At 42.4% G+C, this 24,690-nt stretch overlaps 1 protein-coding gene across 1 annotated transcript in view; it reads left to right on the top strand.

The window, feature by feature from the left end:
* Nucleotides 1–24,075, top strand: part of CACNA1G (calcium voltage-gated channel subunit alpha1 G) — a 324,600-nt gene extending 300,525 nt beyond the window's left edge. Inside the window, exons 45-64 of the mRNA XM_019517481.1 lie at nt 67–270; nt 516–662; nt 1,101–1,188; nt 2,600–2,666; nt 4,155–4,281; nt 4,620–4,796; nt 5,468–5,635; nt 7,101–7,284; nt 9,152–9,257; nt 11,198–11,351; nt 12,951–13,158; nt 13,748–14,058; nt 15,306–15,505; nt 15,596–15,722; nt 17,180–17,281; nt 18,805–18,951; nt 19,767–19,925; nt 21,379–21,545; nt 22,465–22,659; nt 23,680–24,075. Coding sequence (XP_019373026.1) covers nt 67–270; nt 516–662; nt 1,101–1,188; nt 2,600–2,666; nt 4,155–4,281; nt 4,620–4,796; nt 5,468–5,635; nt 7,101–7,284; nt 9,152–9,257; nt 11,198–11,351; nt 12,951–13,158; nt 13,748–14,058; nt 15,306–15,505; nt 15,596–15,722; nt 17,180–17,281; nt 18,805–18,951; nt 19,767–19,925; nt 21,379–21,545; nt 22,465–22,659; nt 23,680–23,788 — 3,147 coding nt within the window. The 3' untranslated portion in view covers nt 23,789–24,075. The remainder of the gene's footprint in view (nt 1–66; nt 271–515; nt 663–1,100; nt 1,189–2,599; nt 2,667–4,154; nt 4,282–4,619; nt 4,797–5,467; nt 5,636–7,100; nt 7,285–9,151; nt 9,258–11,197; nt 11,352–12,950; nt 13,159–13,747; nt 14,059–15,305; nt 15,506–15,595; nt 15,723–17,179; nt 17,282–18,804; nt 18,952–19,766; nt 19,926–21,378; nt 21,546–22,464; nt 22,660–23,679) is intronic.
* The last annotated feature ends 615 nt before the right edge of the window (nt 24,076–24,690 follow it).

The following is a 24,690-nucleotide window of genomic DNA, read 5'->3' as shown; positions in this document are numbered from 1 at the left end:
AATGTCATTAGTATGCAGTTCTGTCTCTGCCTTAAAAAAAAAAAAATGCTATTTTGAATGATCCAGGTGGAACAGATGCAGCATAAGGATTCCCGCATTAAGCTGATGAATGAGATTCTGAGTGGCATAAAGGTGCTGAAGCTATATGCTTGGGAACTATCCTTTCAGGAGAAAGTGCTGGAGATACGAAAGAATGAGCTGCGTATTCTGAAGAAAGCAGCCTATCTAAATGCTTTGTCCACTTTTGCATGGGTCTCCGCACCATTTCTGGTAAGTTGTGTTTCTGTTGCTTGCACAAATAGGCATGGAAGAGCATTGGTTTGGGGGTGACATGTAAAGCCCTTAAATAGACTGTCCCACAAGCCAGCAGAACTTCGTAAAGAAAAAGACCCCAGGTATCCTCTGGTAACTAAGAAATTCCTTTTGACTTCAGGATTTTATTTTAAATGTTCTTTAAGCGTGAACACTTAAAGCTGTAAAATATATTTTTATCAAAACTATTTTTGGACTTTTAGGTTGCACTGACCACGTTTGCAGTCTATGTCTCTGTGGATGAAAATAACATCCTGGATGCACAGAAAGCTTTTGTCTCCCTCTCCTTGTTCAATATCTTAAGGTTTCCACTCAACATGCTTCCACAAGTCATTAGCAGCATTGCACAGGTAAGAGTCATTAGTTGCTTCACCCCCCCTCCCCAGCATCCTCTAGATTTCAAACTGGATTCTGAGCAGTTCAGAATTTCTCCCATTTAGCATTTTTTTTCTTTCTAATGCCATTTAGTTAACATTGCACAAAATTAGCTAACTGTTCATTGATTAACCGTACGCAACGTTAGCAAGCTCAGCAACTTATATATGAGCTTTCACGTACATGAAATACCATGGGCAAATTTTGCCTCCCTTGAGCAAACCTAACTTGCTGTAATGCATTTTATAAAGTTTAAATTTCGGGATATGGCCCAACCGAGGAGAAAAGTGAGTAAATTTTTATGAACTACAGGGTGAAAATGCACAATGTTTTGCCTGTTTCCCATCCTGCAGAGAAGGGAATCATTCCCCGTTTTAAAAAAGATGAAGTGTAATACCTGCTTCTTTTCTTAGGCGAGTGTTTCCCTAAAGAGAATTCAGCAGTTCCTGTGTCACGATGAACTTGATCCAAATTGTGTGGAAACAAAAAAGATTACTCCAGGTAAAGGCATGTTGTTATATTAATGTAGCACAGAAAAACCAAGTATTTATCATATTTATTTCTTTTTCTAGAAGAATTACCAAAAAAAAAAAAAAGTCATTCCAAGGAGTTCGGAAAAGAAGTCCTGTCCTGGGAAGCGATTGTTTGCTCTTATTAAGACAATGAAGCAACGTGTTTTTTACTAAACTGCTATGCTGTTGCCTTGAGCATGCATTTATAATTTAACAAGTGCTAACAGCACCCTGTATGGCAGGACATGAGCTGAATTTTTTTCACTTTAGCCAGAAAGACTTTTTCCTATCTTGTGCGCTACACAAATGTCTGGGAGGGGAGCTTTTCTTTCTTCCAAGCATTGACTCTTGCCAGTGGTACAGCATCCCAGATTCAGTGGGCAAACAGTCTTATTTTATAAAATTCACTTCGTTCTTACACAGTTTGCCACACTGGTACTTTGGATCAAACCCGGCTTTGTCTGGAAGACTGTATCAGGGAAGCAGGGGAGCACTATAACACAGCATGCAATAGTAGTTTTATAGTTTCTAGGATCGGTAGGGACCTGAACAGATCATCAAGTCCGACGCCCTGCCCTGGGCAGGAACAAGTGCTGGGAACATAATACCCCAGCCAGATATCTATCCAACCTCTTCTTGAAGACCCACATGGTAGGGGAGAGCACCACCTCCCTTGGGAGCCCATTCCAGAGCCTGGCAGCCCCAACCATAAAGTAATGCCTCCTGATATCAAGCCTGAACCTGCTCTCAGTCAATTTGTGGCTGTTATTCCTTGTTATCCCAGGTGGTGCCTGGGGGAACAGAGCCTCACTTATTTTCCGCTGGTCCCCCTTGGTGAGTTATAGAAGGTCACCAGATCCCCTCTCGGTCTTCTCTTGTGGAGGCGTCCTGTGATTCTGCAGGGGACTGAATAACCCTGCAGATCTGTAACTTGTTAGAGGAGAAATGTAGAGCTGCTAAGAGGCAGGCCTAATCTTGTCCAACTTATTCAGAAAATTGGCGTCCTTTTACTGACTCTAGAGTAGTCTCTTGTGTAACATGGTGTAACAATTACATAGGGCCATTGCAAGCTTTAATGGGCAATTCATTTAATAGAAGCTCTAGGGACCAGTCTTGCCTGGGCTGGCTGAGATTTCCATCTCAGTTCTACATTTCCGCGATTTCACTAGATACGTTCAACCTGAGTCTGATTCTTTTTACTCTCAGCAGCCTTATCCTGTGGCTGAGCAGATCGCCAGCTCTTGCTTCTCATGCTTAAGAAAAGGAAGGTTTCATGTTCCCCGAGTTCCCTTTTCCCATAAACAAGCACATCCTTTCTGTCTCCCATCTCAGCAGAAATGCCTCACTCAGCACCAGGATATAATACATTTGCTGCCTCCTGTCTTTGTTTTGTTCTACAGGCTGTGCCATCACTGTAACAAATGGGACTTTCAGCTGGGCAAAGGAGCTCGAGCCAGCTCTGAAAAAGTAAGATTTCTTTACTGCACAACATCTACCTGATTCCTGCTGTTTGGGATTCCTAAAGAAATCCACTTCCAAGGCATCCTGTAGAATATTCCGTTTCATTGCTACAAAAGAATATTACTACACTTTGTGTACATTACAGCTTTTCCTTAATTACAGCTTATATATATTTGCTTGTGTGTAAGCAAATTGCATGAGCTGATAGGTTGCTGGTTTTGCTATGGAGGTGACTGAGATGTGCTACCATCTTCAGGATCCAGGCAGTGCGGGTTTTATTTCCTTCTGCAGTGGCTATGACACCATGCCCATGCCTGTGGTATCTAAGACACTTTTTCAAAATCTGGGTTTGCAGCCCTTTCCCATGTTTTGCTTTTTGATATGAGAATTTAAACAAGCTCAGATGGAGCCTCAGTTGAGTCCTTGCATACTTTGCATTGTTTTGCGTACTGTCTCATCATTTCTTATATTGGGCTCTTATGCTACTGAGCAGGTTATAGAACCACTTAAGTAGAAATGATAACATGGGCCAGCCTTCCTAAGCCTGGAGAAAGTCCACATTTTGTAACAAAACCTGCAACCAAGTGAACTTCCCTGTTCGGGAATTTTATTCGGGAAGATCCATATAGGATTACTAGCCATTTGGCACTTGAAAAAGGCACTCTTCCCTGAAATGCCAGCTGGCGGAGGGAGAATGCTGCTTAACAGGAAGACAGTAAAGAGCAGGTTGGAGTTCTGGTGGTGAATCCTGCTTTCAATACATTTTAGCAAGCCCTATCTTCTCATCATGTTTTTGAAGAGTCTGAGAAATTCCTAAGGCCCTAGTCTGGTACTGTTTGGATCTATGCATTTGGAGCCTATATTGATATCAAAAGGTAGGGGTGAGGTATGGGAGACTGACCCCACAGCTGCAGCTTCTGGATCAAGGTCTAAGTTAAGACATCAGAAGGGGAATGATTTGTACCTGAAAGTTTTGTTTTGCCCATCATAGATCAGTAGCATTTATTAGTACTCTAAATGTTTCAGTTAAATGGTTTGAACATCTTTGAACAAAACATTTAATCCCTCCATTTTTCCCTGGATACTTTTTCTTGGTGAGGAAGTCCCTTAAATCATTTGATTGCTTCCAAACTGGATTTAACCATTTGTGACCAAGTAAGCTAGTCATGAAAAGTATCAGACAACTTTATCTATAGGGCTTGTTACTGGCTTTGATGATTTCCTCCCAAGGAATTCAGTGTGTACCACGAAGCTGATAGAGAAATTGTTCTGATCCATAAATGGGGCTCCTATGTACTACTACAATACAAATTGTACCCGCTATAACAACTAGGGAGAGGGGAAAGAGTAACTCATCTGCATTTACTGAATCCATCTATTTGCATTGGCTGAGGTCAGGATGACTGTCAGTGCATACCTTATGCCTGGTTAAAAGAGTTATAATATATTTAGTAAATGAATGTTTAATTAATGTCCAGCCTATTTCCTCCACAGTGTTAATTTGTTGGTCCCCAGTGGCTCTTTGATTGCTGTTGTTGGCCACGTTGGCTGTGGGAAGTCATCACTTGTATCTGCTATCCTTGGTGAAATGGAAAAACTAGAAGGGGAAGTGGCAGTCAAGGTTGGTGCTGCTTAGACCTTCTGTCCCCACTCATACACCTAGTATATTAGATACCTGTGCATAATGCATTCATTCAAATTAGCTTAGAGCAGGGTTTCTGAGCAGTTTATGCTTAAACCATCCTCTTGGTGTGTTTGGGTTTTGCAAATACCTGTTTAATCAAGTTCTGTTTTCTACTGAGATTTCTACTGTCCATTAGCAATTCAATGCATATTAAAGTACAATGCAACATTGGAGTTAGTGCTATAATCATTAACCCTAAATTGCTTAGTAAAGTTAAATCTGTTTAGCAATGAATAAAAATCAGAGGTGTGAATTTCTTTTCCCTTCCTTTTTAGGGCTCTGTTGCTTATGTGCCACAGCAAGCATGGATCCAGAATGCAACCCTGAAGGACAATATTTTGTTTGGCCAGCCTTCTAATGAACACAAGTACCAAAATGTTCTAGAGGCCTGTGCTTTAAAAACTGACCTTCAGGTGCTTCCAGGAGGTGATCAAACTGAGATAGGAGAAAAGGTAGGACCCTTAACAGCAAACGTGCATGATGGCTGCTGCTTTTTGCAGCTAAAAAGAGATTGTTTTATAGATATTCGGGACTCATTCTAACAACGTTTTTAGTCATATTCTTAGCTTTCAGTTAAGTGCATCCTGTTCAACAAAGCACAGAAGGAAGTGTTTTCTGTTCAGCTGTAGTCATTTGGACTTAAACGTGTCCTTAACTTTAACTGTGTGCTCTGAAGTGTTTTACTGACTTGCGGTCCTAAATCTGATCTTTTTCTTGCTGAGCATCTTCAGTTGCCAGTAAAATTCTAAATGTGGCAAGGCAGTCTGATCCAGGTGATTGCACACTCCACCTTCTTCCACAAGTGCAAGGTAACTCATGCCGAGTTCAGGAACATGATGCAGTTTGGAAACCCTTTTACAGAACTGATTTTGTCTGAGGGTTCCTAAATGACATTCTCCACCTTTAAGCTGATAAAATTCTCCACCTTTAAGCTGTGATCTGAATGGAAATAAGGTGTGCTGGCTGTATAAGGATTCCTTTTCCCCTCCAACTGAGTGTGCTATTCCTTTGAAGTTCCCACACTGTGCTCAGGCTTATACATGACATGTGAGTGCATCCGAGCACTTTTAGTGTTTGTGGATTACTTATGTGATGTATTTTGTACTCTCCTCCTACCCCACAGGGCATCAACCTCTCAGGGGGTCAGAGGCAGAGAGTTAGCCTTGCTCGTTCGGTGTTCAGCGATGCTGATGTCTACCTGTTAGACGATCCTCTCTCGGCTGTGGATTCCCACGTTGCAAAGCACATCTTTGATAAAGTTATCGGACCAGAAGGAGCACTTAAAGAAAAGGTAAGCCTGAAGTTGGATTCTCTTTTCTACACAAGCCCAAACTCCTGAGCCTTCAAGGGTTAACCAAGCTTTCCAATGGAACATATCCACGATGGCTATGTTGAAAATAGAAGCATCTCGGGGGATTTACTGCACTCCCCTTCTTGGACTTGGTTTACAACCTTAAGGCTTTTGCTGGCAGACAGAAGCTGCCATAATGAAGCTGCTAGAGTTCACCCCAGCTCCTAGCAGCTCTGCATGACTTATGGCAGCAATTCTGGCACCAGGCATGCAGGGCACTAGCTGTTACAGGGGCCACAGATACTGCCACCCAGTAGCTGCCATGGGGGCATGGGTACTGGGTGGCAGCAGAAGTCTTCCGTCACAGAGCTGGTGGTGGTGTGCTGACAAAGATGAGGTCTGCTGCCACAGAGGAGATGTAAGTAGGACTTCCCTGTAGTTTTGCTGGCAGAACTTTGTGGGATAGACCAAGCCTCAGGGTTGTTTATTACACCCACAATACCACACAGGTGACACTCATGAACAAGTCATTGCTTCCACCAAACTTTGTGGTATTTTTTAACCTTCTGACTCCTTGATGGTCTTGTCTCAGATACAGTATCAGGCTAGATAAGAACTTATAAGGGAAACTGCAAGGAAAAGAATAGGCTGTAGGAAGCATGATTCAGCAATATAAACTGTGCCCTCTGTGACTAAGCATGTACATTGAAGGTGTGACTAGTTCACATGAACATACATAAGCTAGCCTTATACAAGCTAGCTCAGGAACTAACCACAGCCAGTTGCAACTACACACATTTCAGGTGCCAAGTTCGTGTTTACTTGTGCAGTATGCGCTGAAGCCTGCCTTGCCAGAGCTACACCACTGTTAGCACTTGACTTGATTAGATTAAAGCAACTGACTAATTCTGGATCATGGTTTAGTCATACCCTACATCAGTACTAGATTAGTTTCCCAGTTCTGATAGACTGTTAAAAACACCATCATTTCAAGTGAGAGATAATGCCAAAGCCCTGTCACTGTTGAACATTGCATGACTCTCTCTGAACAGTCGTGGTTCTTCTGCCTAGTGCCTTAGCTGAACTCTGAGTTAGTTAGGGGGAGCAGAGCTGATCCTAGCGGGTTTGGGACCCCAAGCAAATCAGCCTGTGCGGGGCCCCCTAAACACTGTGTGGGGCCATAGTACCCCTGCAAAGGGTGGGGGGTGGTCTCTGTGCTTCTTCTGCAGCATGGGGCTCAGCTGCCAGCTCCAGGTGGGCCCACAGGAGGCGCCACAACTGCTCCACCTGGTTGCACAGGGCCCCCCAATGTGCAGGGCCTGGGGTGGTCACCCTGATTCACCATACACTAGGGATGGCTCTGATGGGGAGTTATGTTATGCCTGTCTAAATTCCTCCCAGTAATGGAACATAGTAGTTGCAGAGGTGGTGTTGTAATACAGAGGCGTTTCTTCTTCCCATGCAGACCCGAATTTTGGTGACCCATGGCATCAGCTTTCTACCTCAGGTGGACCATATAGTCGTTCTTGTGGATGGCAGGGTCTCTGAAATGGGATCCTATGAAGAGCTTTTGAAGCAAAACGGAGCTTTTGCAGAATTCCTTCGAAATTATGCACCTGATGAAGACACAGAAGAGGATGAGCCAACAAGTACAGTGTTTCTCGTTCTTCTTAAGCTATAGCTTAAGTCAACCAGGCCTGGATTTTTCTAGGCATAAATGTGATCAGGAAAGTGTAATAATCTGGCCTCCTTTATTTTCTCCAGCTGGCAAGGAAAATGTTAAGTATTGTCATTTTTTTTTAGGCTAACTAAGCCAGCTTGATAACACCTTCTAGTGTAAAGGATGAATGATGGGAATACTGAAATTTGAGTAAGTAGCTGTCTTCCCAAATAGATTGTTTTCCTCTGGAAAAAAAACAAAACATTCCTCTGCCTTAGGCTATGTGCCTGTGGCAGGGCACTATTGGTGCCTGCCACTTTAAGGACTCAGACAAGCAGCCAGCAGGTGCTTGATTGTGGCGGCCATTTTAGATCTCTGGCCGCCCATATAAACAGGGCAGTTTGCTGCTGGCAGCCCAGGTAGTAACATTGCCTGGCTGCAAGGCTGCTTGGAACACTTGGAGGGAAGGGCAGGAGCTGTAGGGGATAGTTCAGAGGCTCCTGGTCCTGGGCATGACCTAAAACTGCACCCTGCCGGGAGTGGGTGGCCTGGTGTGGCTCTCAGTGGTGCAGGAGTCCCCAGGAAATACCAGCCCAGTTACCACCCTGGTGAAAGGTGGGTTGGGGTGCCTTAATAACCCCAGCTCCCACAACCAGGTGAGTTACCCCCTAGTAAGGTCCAGAAGGTGGACCCAAGAGAGAGAATGGGGCTACAGACTCAGAAGCCTGACTTGAAATCTCCCAACTGGTCAATGCTGGGGCCAGGACTGGAAAGGTCAAAGGGCCAGGGGCCCACTGTGAGGCCGAGGGCCTGGGGTTCTGACTGGCCTGGAGGTGAGGCCAAGGCCAGTGTAGCCAAAGGTGCCCAGGGGGACCACACCTGTAAGGGGGAACAGCTCAGGGAGCTAGGCAGCCCCAAATGAAGGCGGAGTAGGCCAAGTGGGGTCTGGACCAGAGGATTCTGGGGCCCAGAGTGGGGCCGGTGATGTTAACAACTAGTGGATGCCATTTGCAAGGCTTGGGCTCTGGTGTAGGGGAGGAATGGAGCTGCAGATAGCGCCCCCTGGCATTGGGGCAAGAAATAGGCAGCCTCTCGCCTATTTAACAACTTAATTAATTAACATCAAGGTATGGCAGGGGAGAAGGCAGGCAGTTGGCCCAGAAACAGGTGGGCAGGCCAAAGGCAAATTGGCCCAGAAGAGACCCCCCTGTTATAGTGCCTCTTCTGTACAATAATGTGAGAAATTGGATTCTTTCAGTATTTCTAAATTGTGAGAGAGAGACTTCAACAGTTAGCAAAGATGTTACTGGTGGGAAAATTCAGTGGCAGTCTAAGGACAGATTTGGACTTGACTGTCCCAAAGGAGTATCCAGAGCACAATATTTCTGTTGTACAGCCTGATGCAAATGACTTCCTAATCTGAGTTCTTTCAGGTTTTTATATGTCTGAATTTACATGGTGGAAAATGAGTGTGATTTGGTTAATGTATTCCTTGGATGTAGCAATATGTGTCAGGAGTAAAAAGACAAATAGGAAGCAGAAGTTGTACGTAACCTTGCTGGCAACAAGAGAGAGCAGTTCCTCCTAGCTTTCCAGGCTGAAACACTGGAAGGGCGGGTTCTGTTCACAAATGTGGCTAGAAGTGATAATAATGCCACCCCTTAGCACTCATAATGTCTTTCAAATACTTGACAAACATGAATAAATCATGCCAGCGGCCCTGTCAGGTATAATCACCATTATCTGCATAGGGAAACTGTTGCAATGAGTTTCAGGACTCAGGCTTCCAATTACTGTTTGCCTCTTGAGTTTCTGCTTTGTTCAGCATAAAGTTTAGATGCAATCTTCCATTTCAGTGCTAGGGGAAGAAGAAGTCTTGCTGGCTGAAGATACACTCAGCAACCACACTGATATCACAGATAATGAACCAGTGACAAATGAAGTCCGCAAGCAGTTCCTAAGGTAAACATTAAGGATTTTTGTGAACCCACTGCTTAGCTGAGCATGAAGCATGTTTTAAGGAAACGGTCTTTAACATTAGCAGGTAAGGTAGCTGCTAGCATAACGTAGCTAAGCTACCAGCCTCTGCATCTTTCATTGCAGACTTCCGTTCCTTCTGTGTCGAAGCCTCCTGTGGCCATTTAAAAAAATAATGGATAATAATATCATGTAAAACATCTATTCCTGTGACTCTGTTTTTAATCAGAAGTGAATTAATTCCAAGTGACTGTGCAGTTCTCAGATGGTGCTACAGTAAATATTTATACACACGGCGCTGGGCTGCTGCCAATTAGATTACTAATAGGCCTTTGCTTCCCACCTGTCCTCTGAGTGTCTTGGAAGTCTTGGGAGTTTCTGAGTAGCTCATTCAAAGATGTAGTCTACTTCCATGGCAAAGTGTCCTTGCTGGATAAAGGCAGGGGTTAGGTCAGTGCTGTGAGTGCCACAGCTACTCGGAGCAGATGTGGTTGTACCTGAGGACCAGGATATGGATGACAGTTTTCTCAGTATGTTTGGAATGATTACTGGTTTTGTGGATTTAAGTGCAGTGATCTCTACTTTTTTTTAGTATCGTGGTTTGTAGGGTGCCATCCTGGATGTGCGGATTGTGGTATGAAGAAAGTTGATGTTTGTATAAGATAATGCAAGAGAGAATGTGAGAGAGGGGTAGTAGTTGTTGAAGTTATGGTAGACTTCAACGAGTGAGTCCAGATGTTCAGTCCAGACAATGAAAATGTCATGTATGTATCACAAGTACAAGGACCGGTTCGATGGCACAGTTTTCTGAAAACTTCTCTTCAAGGTGGCTGATGAAGTGGCTGGCATATTGGAGAGGGGACCATTTTTGTGCCCACAGATGTGCTCATGATTTGGAGGATGTGTTGGTTGTTGAAAGTAAAGTTGCTGTAGGTGAGGATGAAATGGATGATTTGTGCCATGTGTCGTGGTGGTAAATCTGTGTGTAGTCCCATGTTCTTACAGGTATTTTTGGCAGTATTGTCTTAATTTTGTGAGACGTTAGTGTATAGGCTAGTGATATTCATGGTCTGTCTTTACACAGAGGTGGTTAATGTTCTGGATCTTGTTGAGGAAGTCTATTATGCCTTGACAAAAACTTGGCCCTTTGAGTGTCAAGTGGTTTGAGGATGATTCTGTGAATCTTGGTGGCTCTCTAGTGAGGGTATCAGCTTGATATGATGCCAAAGTTACCTTACTATATTTAGCTACTTTCTCTGCTACCTTCCCTGTGCTCCCCAGGTAATAATGACCTTTTTCTCTTTTGAATGGTCTTGTTCTTTTCAATAGCTAGGTTACCTATTTCAGCTGCCCGTTACTGGTTTTGCAGCTACTTCTGATACCTTCTCTTTGCTTCACAAACTGCCCTCTTCCCTTCTCTACATAACCATATCCATGAAGCTAAACAGCCCGTTTGACCTTATATCTAGGTTTAGGCTGCATCTGCTTCTTTCCCAGATCTGGTGAAGGGTTCTGCATGCCCAAAAGCTTGTCTCACATCCCTCCCAAGTATATGGTGGGTCTGGTAAAAGATATTACCAAATAAACCTTGCTTTTTTTCATATTCCCTGGACCATTCTGGCTACAACAGCACTCTGGCTTTAAAGTCAGGCTTGTAAATACAGGGTCTGCTTATTATACGTGCTGAGCCTCAGCAGCTTCCATAGAGCTCAGTAGGAATTTTTTTCTCATCACCTCTGACAGTTGGATTGTGTATGTAGGTATTTAGCCTAACTGCCCATATCTGCAGCAGTGAGGTGTGCGAACATCTCACAGGAGGCAAGCAGCAGAACTGGGAAGTGAGTGCCTGTCTTCTCAGCCTCAGGCCTGCATTTGAACTGCCATGATCTTCCTTCCCACTCCTAATAAACTCCTCATTTTAACAGGCAAATTAGTGTGATATCTTCAGAGGTGGGAGAATGTCCCAGTAAAATGTCAACAAGAAGAAGAGTATGTGAAAATAAGCCAGTAGAGACTCTGCCAACAAAAAAAAATCGCGCAGAAAAACTTATTCAGGCGGAAACTACTGAAACGGGAACGGTACGTGTTGATTTTTTTTTTTTCTCTTTTTATTTTCTTTTAATTATATTCAAGTTTATATATAACATTTTATTGTACATAAAAACGTGTTCTGTTAAGCATGTTGCATTCCAAATGCAGGGAGACGATAGCTTTACAAAAGCCACAAGGCAGTTTAGGATTTGTTGTACTAGATCAGGTGCCTGGGACTTTACGTCTGGGATAATATCAGCAGAGGCTTCTGTACCTGGACAGCACTTTATACTGCTCCATGAAACGTGTCTGATCCCACCAGTCTTCACACTGCATAGCTCCAAATGTTATTTGTCCCAGAATTATCTAGACGCTTTTAAAATGTAGCATTATTGTTTGTACCTGACAGTCTACAGAAGTGAATTCCTCCCGTTAGATGTGTGCTGCATGAAGATAGTTTATTTAACTTAAAATTGTCCTTTCCGTTGTCTCTCGGGAGCATTTGTTACACCACATTGTAGAAACAAAAACGTTTTGCAACCTGTATGCAATCCTGGGTTAGCTGTCCTCCCCAGACGGTCTCCACGTTCTGCTGAAGGATAGCCTTCTCAGTTGAGGAAGGGGTGGTAAATGACTGAGCACATGAAGGAAGGAAGACGCAATGAAAATACCTAGGAGGCTTGTGCCACCAAAAAGTTTCCTGGACTCTGTTAAAAAACAGAGCAGCCTCCAGACTGCATTTTCTACACATTCAACATTGTTAGGGCTCAGTGTCATGGAAATTGGAGGAGGTATTGGTTCAATCAGTGGTTCTCAAACTTGTTAGACTTGAGGTGCCTCCTTAACTTTTGTGAATTGAGCAGCACTCCATTTCAAAAATGAATGCATTTCTTACAGTGCTTACCTGCTTGCAGAGAGGGGCCAGGCATTGGGGACAGGCAGGGACAAGCCTTGGCTCTGCGCTTATCTCCTAACACCTGCTTATCTCTTCACACCTAAGGTCACCCTTCAAAAGATCTTGTAACCCCTTGGTTGAGAGTCACCAGGTTAAGCATTATTAGTTGCTGCCATATATCATGAACCTTTCCAAAGCAGCTCAGTCAATGGGAATCATGCTTATAATTATGCCCTCCCCTTATTCTTTTAAAGATGCAGTTCTGCTGTGGGTCCCTCTCTAAGCAAGTCTGCATGGGAAACCTGCTCTGCTCAGCAGTGGTGCCCTTAAACACGCTGCATTGCTCCACCTTGGGCTGCTTCATAAGCTGCCAGCAGCATAGCTGTGTCCAGGTAGCAGTGCAGGTGGCCCAGTTAGTATGGGAGACAGCTAATTAGCCCCACCTGAAGCACAGTAGTCTAAAGAAAAATTATGCGTGATCCCAAAAAAGCGAAGCCAGACAGACTGTTTCAGAGTAGTTGCCACCCACTGTCAAGAGATGAAGCTGTCTCTTTCAAAGAAGCAATCTCCTGACTTCAAGTGAAGCTAACTAAATTGTTTCCTGCAATTTATTGGAGGTTTGGGCACTCTCAAGCTTAGTGGTCCCTCTACTGGACAGATCTGGAAAGGATTCTTTTGCTTATTCTCTCTCTCAGCTCCAGACTAGAGTTGAATGTAGACATATAAATACACTGTGCTCTGCAAATTTTCAGGTCAAGTTGACAGTATTTTGGCAGTACATGAAGGCCATCAGTCCCATAGTATGTGTAATTATATGTTTCCTGTATTGCTGTCAAAATGCTGCTGCGATCGGGGCCAATGTATGGCTCAGCGACTGGACCAATGAACCTGTGATAAATGGAACTCAGCATAACACAAGCACGCGACTCGGTGTCTATGCTGCCCTGGGCCTCTTGCAAGGTAAAAATATTTCTCAGATGAATATAGTTATGATTCATCCTCATGTAGCAAAGAAGAAAGAACTGGGAATGTCATTGCAACAACTGCAAGGGGTCCTGTGCTCCAGAAAAGATGATTTGCAAGAAAAGGTAAAAAAGTAACATGGGGTTGGTAAAACTTGATTGAATTGACACTTCAGGAACTACTTGATCCCAAGGAAAGGAAGGATTAAGAAGCTTGGATAATGATGCAAGGTGCTGGGAGGGGCACAGAGATATTAAGTAAGAACTGTAGGATTAGGATGGGAGCGGTGAGAATGAAATGGAGACTGAAGGGCAGGGTGAAAGCTGCATGGAGGGTGTACACAAGGATGAAATAAGATACGTACCTGTCTCACATGGGCTGCCTGGCTGGATTCTGCTGACTTTATTCACCTAAGTTGTTTCCCTGCAGTCAGCAGTGTGTAGCACAGGAATGGGCCTAGATATAGCAGATAAAGAGGAAAGTCTTCCACCACAATGAAAACAGCTGATTCTGTTAAAGTCAAACAGCTTCATGTTGTGCACACTGAGCATACAAACTTCTGCAACTTTCTCCCTTCTGTTAACAGGCGTCCTAGTGCTCATCTCTTCCTTCACGCTGGCAATGGGTGGCATCAGTGCAGCCCGAAAGCTTCACGCTGCACTGTTGGAGAACAAATTTCACACGCCCCAGTCTTTTTTTGATACCACACCAACAGGTCGGATCATCAACCGCTTCTCTAAGGACATATATGTGATTGATGAAGTGTTACCACCTACCATCTTGATGTTCCTACAAACTTTTTTCACCTCTTTGCAAACCATGATTGTAATAGTAACAAGCACTCCACTCTTTGCTGTGGTTATTATACCCCTAGCAATTCTATACTTCTTTGTCCAGGTAATTTATTGTTTGTGGGGCCATTGTCCTGACAATTATGGTACTGTTCTTATTGTTTTGTTCTTACTTTTACCACCCTGCAGAAACTTTGGAAATACTCTCTTTGCGCTGATCCTAAAAGGCCCTAAAAAAGGCAATAAGCTTTTTTTTTTTTTTTTAAACTTTCTTTTTTTTTAGCTTTTGAAAAGCTCACAAGATGACTTTTTGAAACCGTATAAAATATATTTATGGAAAGAAAATATGGATACTCTTGACCCATTTAACTTCCAACCATTAGTTCTTGTTGTACCTTCTTTGGCTAAGTTAAAGCCAGACAAAATCCAGCTTGGTCTGATAGATATCAGGAGCCTGAATTTAGTACTTTCAATCAAGTTACCAAAAGAGGTGCCCACCTTGAAGATAATATCATGTTAATGGGCAGTCTTCCTTGCACTCTTGACAGAGTTGTCTGATTTTGAATTGGGCTGTGCAGACTGAGTGTCATCCTCCTTAGATGTGGTGTTTCTAGGGTCATGGACAAACGAACAGATTATTGTGATTTAGTGTTGAGTGGAGACTTACCATGTTAGATGGCAAGGTAGATATGTACCTTTGTAGACTAACTAAATAAGGTGTATAGAGAGGAGGCACAGGCTTTCAGGAACCTGGGTTCACTTCATCAGACACTGTGGAAGGACTTGCTGTGTCAGTCATTCTGCAGTACCCATCTGCTCTTCACAGAAACTGAAACATCACTTGGGGCAATGTAGCCTTCAACAGGGTCAAGCTGAGCATAGTTTAGCTTTCACATAGCACACAGTAAGAATCTGCTCGCAAACTGTTACTGGAGAGCGGCAGACAAGGTGATAAGTCCACGCCCAGCAGTAATTTCTGTTAATGTATTGTTTGTCCGTATCTTAGATCATGCCAAAGCCAAGCAACTGGAAACCGGGAATAGATTTATAACTTTTTCCTTCATATATATGTCTGCATCACAGGGGGATAAGACAGCATTTTTCATAATCACATGTCAGCGCATCTGTGAGCTGATCTAAAGTGTACTGATCAGTGATGTCAATGGAAAACCTATAGTCATTTGACTGTGGACTTTTTCATTTCAGTGGCATCATTAGTCACTATCAGTCTTTACTATTAGCATTAGCGTTGGAAATATTTAGATTAGAATTGTATTATTGTACTGTTTTCATTGCTTATTTAAATTTTTAAGAATTATTTTGTGTGATTTGTTTTACATTTAATGTTGGCAGCGGTTCTATGTGGCCACCTCACGTCAGCTAAAGCGCCTGGAGTCTGTCAGCAGATCCCCCATTTATTCCCATTTTTCGGAAACAGTCTCAGGGACCAGTGTCATCCGAGCCTATGGAAGAGAGAAATCCTTCATAGACATCAGTGACATAAAAGTAGATGAAAATCAGAAAAGTTATTATCCCGGCATTGTATCGAACAGGTAAGGCCATACCCACCATTTAGGTAGGCTAATGTTTCTGTGGCACTTCAAGTGATTATTTACCCCTCTATATGTTTGCTTATTTAACAGGTGGCTGGGTATTCGAGTTGAATTTGTAGGAAGTTGTGTTGTCTTCTTTGCTGCTCTCTTTGCTGTATTGGGTAAAAACAGCCTGAACGCCGGCCTCGTAGGACTTTCAGTATCCTATGCGTTACAGGTGTGTATTTCCCATCTCAAATGAGTGTTCATGAACATGTTTTATCCATAGCATTGTCCTATTACCATCTTATTGAGAAGTACTCATAATAATCCTTGTTAATGAATAACTGTTATCACCCAGTGTGGTGGTAATAACAGTTTTTACACACACTCACGCTCACTACTTCTAGAAGGCCTGCGTTCTTCACAAATGAGGAATTTATATGAACATTTCCAGTGATCACCTCTGAGACTGGGTCCCTTATGTGCTACAGGTAGTCACCACTTCAAAGAGCTTGCATTCAAAATAGATAAGACGGTATCCCTGCTTCTGTCCCTGCGAGGAGAAATGTTTAGGGTAACTTGTGATAAAAAGATCTTAATCTGAACTAAAATACAACTTGCACAAAAGAGCAATGAGACAAGGGTGATATGAGGGATGCAATTCTGGACCATGAGAAGAAGGAAAAGTTACTAGTAAAAGCAGAGATGATAATGTTGAAATGGATTCTTGGAGCCGGCTTGAAGGAGAAGGTGAGAAAGATAGCATTAGGACAGCCTTGGGAGTACAAAAAGTCACCAAACAGTCAGAGAAGCTGGATTGAGATGGCTTAGCTATATAATGAGGCAGGACAGAGAGACCACTGACTACACAGATAATCTACAAGATGACTCTGACTGGCAAGAGGCTGAGATGATGATCAAGACCAACAACATTGGGACAGATAGGAGACACCCAAGCATTCAGTCAACTGATGCAGTAGATCACTACAAATGGAGAATAATGTTCTGAGCAGCTGACCCTACCCTGAAGCCATATAAAGAAGATGATGACAATGACAGTCCCATTTTAGAGATGGGGAAATGAGGGAGAGTGAAAATAGGGGTGCCTGTAGACGTGCTGGGAGGATGCTCCGACATGCTGTAATTACAGTGTGTCAGAGCAGACTCAATTAATCAAGTCTGCTGGAGCGTGGTAATTACTGCGCTCCAGCAGCCTCCCATGTCTCATGTATCAGCGTCCCCGTGCTCCAAAATGACGGCAGGGGTGTTTGAACTAAAGCTCATCAAAAGACCTTTAGTTCAAGTACCCCCACTGCCATTTTGAAGCGCAGAGAAATTGAGACATGAGATGCTGCGGTGCTTTAATTAGAGCAGCTCTAATTAAAGCGCCCCTGGAGCATGTGTAAAAGTGCCCTAAGGGACTTGACCACTGTTACAAACCAGGTCTGTAGCAGATATGGGACCTCAATCCAGGTCTCCTAAATTTCACAACCTGTCTGTAAACTTTGGTCCTGTTGCCTGCACCAGATGATGGAGTGGATCACAACATCATCTGGGGCAGGCAACATACTGCAACATATTGTAGTTTAGGGTATTGCTGTAAAAACAGCCTATAATGAGATTAATACTGTAAACTATATGCTACACTCCTGTCCTTCTCTGGGGTAATGGTTTATTCTTTTTATTGTCCAGGTGACAGTGGCTCTGAATTGGATGGTACGGATGGCTTCTGACCTTGAAAGCAACATTGTAGCTGTAGAAAGAGTGAAAGAGTATTCAGAAACTGAGACCGAGGTCAGCTCCTGAAGCATTCGCAAGCAAGCATGTTATGCTTAGAAACATGTAAATATGCATGGCACTTTGTTAGACACTAAAACCAGGAGGATTCTGCTCTCAGGGCCTTCCTGCCTAACTTAGATAAGTATAATGCTCTAGACCAGTGGTTCTCAACCCTATTAGATTCAAGGCAACCCTCGGAAAATGCCAGCTCTTAGTTTTCACTCATTTTGACTGAAGAGAAAGAATAGAGCAATTCTTCTTTTGCAAAGAAGGCAGAAGGACCACAGCAAGGTCTGAATGTTTTTAACACTATAGACTCCTGTTTGAAATCTCCAGGTTTATCTTATGACTCACGTTTGCACACCTAACAGTGCTAACAGTTCATGGCGGTACCTCTGAAAAGATCTCAAGACACCGCAGGGTGCTGTGGGCACCCAGCTTGAGAATCACTGCTCAAGAGGATAGTTTGGGCTCATCTGTACTACAGAATTTTACTATTGGTGTTGATACAAAGCCAAATTTGCTACTGAGATGGACAGGCAAAATGCTGCTGCAGTCAATGGAACTGCACAGAAATATATTTTCGCGCACAGAAATTTTGCCCTGTTGTCTACATGCAGTTCGTTTAATTCAAGGCCCTAATCGGGTGGACAGGAATGTGATCTATCCCTGCTGCCGTCAGCAGGCTCTCCACAGGTCTGACACAGTACCTCTCTTAGTCAGTTTAGACAGGCTGCGGGTCTCCCGTGATTTTCTTCCATAGGGTATCTCAAACCACAATGCACAGTGTTGTCGAAAGAGCCCACCTACAGTCCTTCCCATCTGGTACCAAAAGCAACGGCAGTTTGGGATTGCTACCCAGCATCCCAAAATGCACCAGCACAAGCAAGTTATTCAGCTTGGCAGATAGATAGTTATGCCATGAGATCTACTTCTCTGTGGACACACAAGATATTTTTAGTTACGGTGCACAGTAGAGGGAGGATTGTGGGAGGTAGGATGAGAGGACGGCTACTGTGTGCAGCCTTGAAGCTGAAGCAATGTGTTGAGCCAGGAAGCCAGGGAAGACACAAAAATATATTGTGGGCCAGATCTTGAGCTGCTGTAAAACAACACATTGCTTCTGCGCTCCACTTCACTTGAAAAAAGATACTGTGCTATCCAAAAGCTTGCTAGAAACATCAGCCCCTCCAAGTTGGTCTAATCAAAGAGATCAACTCAAACCAAAAGACTCTGTCGATCATACTGCTATTGAAGGCAGTGGAACTGTGCTGCTTCGCACCAGATTCGGTTTGGGCCCTAGAAGAATGGATTGAAATGAAGGGGTCAGTTTTTCTTGCTAATTGGTCCACCAGATGCAGAAGAAAAGGGTTTTTTTTTTTTGTTTTTTTGGGTTTTTTTTATTTGTTTGTTTTTGTTTGTTTGTTTGTTTTTTTTTAAATGCTTTAGCAGCTCCCATACCACAACTGTAGTATTTTAAATCAGTCTGCCCCTTTTCAAGCCTTCAAGGAGTATTACTCTCTGCCACTTTCTTTTAGGCTCCCTGGATAATTGAAGACAAGAGGCCACCAGAAGACTGGCCGGCCAAAGGAGAGGTAGAGTTTGTTAACTACTCGGTGAGGTACAGGAAAGGCCTAGATCTGGTACTGACGGACCTAAGCCTCAGGGTGAACGGTGGAGAAAAGGTATGATACCGCATGTTGTCTCTGGTGTTTCACGTGGGATTTGCTGTAACAAAAGTGGCTGTGACAGATCCTCAGCTAGTGTTAAAGGACATAACTCCATTTACAGGCGCAGTGAATCTGACGTACTGCGTTTAAAATGCTCATGTAGACTTCAAAGGAAGTGTCTAGCATCACTGTTTCTCCCGAAGGCCAGCACAGGGTTGGTGCGTTTCTGAGTCCAAGCAGTTCTTGCGTCTAACTTTGATCTGGGCAGTTTGTGTGATGGAGGGAAGTGATCCTGTTGGAGAAAACTTTGATTTTTCTGCATCAAAGAACCATCCAAAACCTTTCTCTTGTCAGCTTTGTTCCATCTCAACAGGTTTGAAAATGCTAGTTTGCCTCATGTCCCTGGGGAAAATCTGTTTTGCTGCTTATTCTGGGAGAGTCCCCCAGTTAAGGGGCTCTGGTTAAGGAGGAAGAATTGCCCGTGAGCTAAGCATTCATAATGGGAGCTACATTTTGGAAGCGAGGTGTATGCATTTAGCTTAATTAGATCTTCAGCAAATCCATACATTATATATACCTATTTATACTTGTTACTGCACAAACTCATGGAGTGATAACACCTACTTAGCATAATACATGACAAGTGGAAATGAGGGCAATTAGGGAGGGAGAAAGATTATTGTATGGATGTATTTTCTCTTTTTAGCATCAGCTCTTGTATTAAAATCTGTTTCTCCTCGAAAGGGGTTAATATCACATTTCTAAATTCTTATTAGAATTGGTAAGAATTATTAATTGTCCTGTTCCTAATTCTGCAATGTGCATTTTAGATAGGAATTGTCGGAAGAACTGGAGCTGGGAAGTCTTCCGTGACCCTCTGTCTCTTCAGGATCCTGGAAGCTGCGAAGGGAGACATTAAAATAGACGGTGTGAGAATTTCAGAGATTGGTCTTCACGACCTACGATCCAAGCTCACAATTATTCCTCAGGTAAGCCAGTGCTTCTCTCATTGCAGTGTGGTAAAGGCACTGAACTTTAGTAGCTCAGCAAACAGCAAATTACAATGTAATGGCTCCTCGAAGGAAGGCATCTTGCTCTGCCCACAAAATCAATAATTGCTAGTTAGCCATACACGTACATATCTGCAGTAGAACCAAGTTCATTTCTACATGGCCTGGTTTTATACATCACCAGCTGAAGTAAGACGTAAAGTGAAAGCCAAGGTAAAAGGATTTATGCAACTTCTGGAACAGGATAATAGCATAAATAGCTATTGAATGTGGTAAATTTAAATGAGACATTTAGGTCTAACTTGGACATTTAGACCTTTGACTGAAGCTCATAAAGTTGGCCACGGGTATAGAGGAAATGCAGGTTATTAGTAATCTCAACTGTCTCTCATTTGACACATTTAGTGGTGTGGTTGTTTCAAAGCTTAGTCATCATACTTATACTACATAGTTATCTAGCTAATTATATGTAAGTACTGTAAAGGTTTTATTTGGAAAGCAGACTATAAATACAGGGGTAAAATGAAACGCTTGAAAATGCACACCTAACCCGTTTAATATACGGCCATAAATATACAATCTAAGGAGGCAAGAGAAATAAAAATTACAGTATGTGGGCTCCATGCTGCAAATGCTTTGGCACATGCATAACCTGATCCACAAGAGAAATGCCATTGAATACTATGCATGGTATAATTCCTATGAAGAAAATAATCCAGATGCTTGCAGAAAAGAGTATTGTGCCTCGTAGTTAACTATTGGTGTGAGTTCAAAGAATTGCAGACAAGCCTATGAAACAGCATGAATATGTTCGGTCTTAAGTGTAAATACCTTTGTAATGTGTTATTATTATCTACCACTTATATTGCAGTAGTGAAGGGCCACAGCCTGCATCAGGACCCCATTGTATAAGATGTTGTACAAACCCTTGTCTCTGCAACTGGGATCCTCCCATTGCTTCAGATTGGCATTTTGAATGTTGTCCTTTTTATTTTTTCTAATATGGATCATTTTGTGCCTGGTGGACAGGCTTTGGAGGCACAAACAATGATGCTGTATTACAGGGATGGCCAGTCTATGGCACAGGTATCACAAGTGGCATGGGCAGCCCCCACGTGTGGCGTGTGGCAGATCGGGGAGGGGACATATAGCGCACTGGCAGATAGGACAGAGAGCAGAAAGCAGAGCATCAGATCAATCAGGGAGCACAGGGCAGAAAGCAGAGAAGCAGCTTGGCCAGGGAGCAGGAAGCTTAGCAGCAGATTGGGTAAGGGAAAGGGATTGGAGTGGCACTCAGGGGTGGTGCAGGGGCAATTTGTGGCACATCTGCCAAAAAGGTTGGCCTCCACCGCTCTTTTGTATGAAAATCTGCTTAATACCGAGTTATAAACAATTAAACCCCTTGTCTAATCACTATGGGTTATTTATTCAGGACCCAGTTCTCTTTTCTGGAACGCTGAGAATGAATCTGGATCCATTTAATAGTTACTCAGATGAAGAAATATGGACAGCACTTGAACTGTCGCACTTGAAGAGGTTTGTCAGCGGTCAGCCGGCCATGCTGGACTACGAATGCTCAGAAGGGGGAGAGAACCTTAGGTAACGAGGACTCTACGGTAGATACATAATCATTGTGATTTTGGCATCCTGAGAATTATTTGCCCCGTATTTCAAATTCCATTTAGCCCGGTGTGGGATAGCATTTGAGAATCCCACTGAAGCTGTCACCAGAATGAGTGAAGCATCTCTTGTGCTGCACTGAATAGGGTTCCTTTCCTGAATTTGGCCTCTACTCCGGGACATTGTCCTGGGTCCTTTGAAATGTCTGAGCTCAGTATTGAATGTCAGGACCCTACACTTCTGCAAACATGAACAATGATGATAAAATGCGTTGTAATATTGGCTTCTGGTGCAACGCTGCATCAGTAGGAAGCCCCAACTCTTTTCTAACTCCAAAGGTGTCTTCACCATGTCAAGGTTGAGGCTTATCGGTGGAGGAAGCTTCTCTTCTCCAAACTGTGCCTGTTCCTTGAATAAAATAGGACTGTCAGCTTCAACCAAAGCAATTCCATAAGAACTCAAGTTCCTTTACACACCTCACAACTTTCTTTTTTCTTCTAATTTGCCAGTTTGTCTTGTGGGATGATTTTAATAGCAATGCACTTGTTGAAAGCAGATTGGGGAATGCACATTATAATAGCAACCACAGCTGGAGGCATTTATAATTTGCACAAACTGTCTATAATAAGCGTTACTGACTGTAATCATTGAACCATCCGGTTAATGATGCTTATTATTATAACCAGTATGTTAATTGGAAAGTAAATATGTATTTTAGAGTAGCAGTTATCTTTTACAAGCTCAAAAGCCAGTAGAAGAATATTTAACAAAAAACACATGATTTGACTAATAGTTCTAGCCTATGAAAAAAAACAGGTCTAGTGTATTAAATTTTGAACAAAGAAAAGCAGGCAGCCCTAAGGAACCTGTTGCTGATCAACCTTGTCTTTGCTTTCAGCGTTGGTCAAAGACAGCTGGTCTGCTTGGCAAGAGCCTTCCTTCGCAAAACAAGAATCTTAGTTCTGGATGAAGCAACTGCAGCAATTGACCTTGAGACAGATGATTTAATTCAGATGACAGTCAGGACTCAATTTGAAGATTGCACTGTACTAACAATAGCGCACAGACTGAACACAATTATGGATTATACAAGGTAAACTTAAAGAACCAGAAACAGTAAATGTATTGAATGAGGTTAATATGACCAGAAATATGGGTTGGTTTGTTTTGGTTTTTTTACTTCTCTGATCATCCTGTAGGACTTCTAACCTCTCCTACTGCCCTTATTAAAATCAGAAAGTGCAACTACCGAGTCTGAGAGACCTTTTAACCAGTCTTTCTATCGCAAGTCATGAGCATAATGATTTTTTTTTGAGAGAGAGAAAAGGAAAAAGCCCCTTTTTGCCATGCTCCGACCATTTGCTTTTATAATCCATTTTGCTGAAGGAGTCTAGTACCTGCGTTCTCTGGTGACGCAGAAATTTGCAGATTTGAAGGCCTAGTCTGACCTATTGTATTAATACTTGTTTTAAGTCCAATAGCTGCAGGTGAACTAGAACATCTCTATTCAGAAAAATATCTTAACTTGGAAACTTCCAAGGATGGAAAATCTACCACGGTCCTTACTAAAATGAACCAATGGTTACTTTCCCTCAAGCTTAAAAATGTCAGTCTGTTTCTAATCTGAATTTGTCAAGTTTGAACTTTCCAGCCATAGTCCTTTGTTAAATTTTTGTTTTCCTGAGCAAATTTCTGCTCCCCGCATAGAGACGCCCTTAACGTTCTTGTTAGGTTAGTGATACTCAGTGCTACAAGTGACTTTTCAAAAATAGCACCATCTACAGCTCTTTTTCTGCATGCATTAGATATACTCATGGACAATGAAACACTTTCATCTGCATGCTGTGGGTTTTTTATTTTTTTGAACTGGAGTGTGCCCGTTCTAGTGCATCTAGGGGGGTTGTTATAGCTCTTCAGTTAACACTCATGAAACGTCCACGTCAGTCAAGTTTCGGTGGCACTGTCATTGTATCATGTCATAGTATGTGAACGTGATTTACACAATAAGTGGGGAAGGTTTGCAATATGTGCTTCCATTGCTGAGGGGGCATCGTTTCCTAAGAGAAGTGAGATTTTTCTGAAACATCAGCTTTTCTTTCTTTATTTGATACAGGGTCCTGGTTCTAGATAAAGGAACTATAGCTGAATTTGATACACCAACAAGACTTATAGCATCAAGACGTATTTTCTACAGTATGGCCAAAGATGCTGGACTGGCATAACAAAACTTGTTTTTTATACCACTTAAAGCAACCCATGAGTTTACTGTATTTTACAGAATGGTCTTTGTAGCAGACTAAGCTTGTGATACAGAACAATGTATTTTACACCCCCAGTGACCAAACCTGAATTTTATATTTTTAAAACTATTTTCTATATGAAGAATTTCATTAATGGCTCTTTTCCTCAAAGAACGCCAAGTGTCCTGCCAGGAAAATGTATGTACCGTAAGGTAACATGTACTGTATTCTGATTTATCATTAGAAATTAAAACTAATGATACAAAATACACCTTTTCTGTGCCTTTGTATTGAAACTCACAAAACTTGAAATGGGACAGTTGACTTTATTGTTGGGGTTCAGTTGAAAGGAAATACTCAAAGAGTGATTCACTTGTCCCAAACCATTCCTTATAAATAGTTAATGCTGACAGGACAAGAATGTTGGATACCAAAGTTTCAGAGCCACAAGCCAGTGACATCATGGAGCTTCATTTCTACATCAGCCTGGAACAGCCTGAAGAATTGGAGTTAATACACTTTTCTTCTCATTCCTACCAATAATTGTAAATGTAGAAATACACCCACATATAAGACCTAATGTAAAATCAAGTGCAATTAACACAGCAATTTCTATTAACTTCAGCGGAGTCTGAATAAATGCTTGTAAAGATATAACTGAAGAGATGTTACTTTATTTAATACTTGCTTTCTGTATAAAAGCAACGTGGATAAGAAAAGTCATCTACAAGTTCAGCAACTGATTTTTTTTTTTTTTTTATGGTATACCATTTATTTTTCTTACATCGGTTACAATTGTTTGTTTTATATGGTTATATATTTCCAAATAATATGTAGATAACATCTACTACATGAGGAAATTTAGATGGTAAATGATGAAGGAA

Source organism: Gavialis gangeticus, unplaced genomic scaffold (assembly GCF_001723915.1).
Source record: "Gavialis gangeticus isolate Ggan-Ray unplaced genomic scaffold, GavGan_comp1, whole genome shotgun sequence".
In the NCBI taxonomy this organism is placed as follows: Eukaryota; Metazoa; Chordata; order Crocodylia; family Gavialidae; genus Gavialis; species Gavialis gangeticus.
This window is presented reverse-complemented; position numbering and strand designations above follow the sequence as displayed.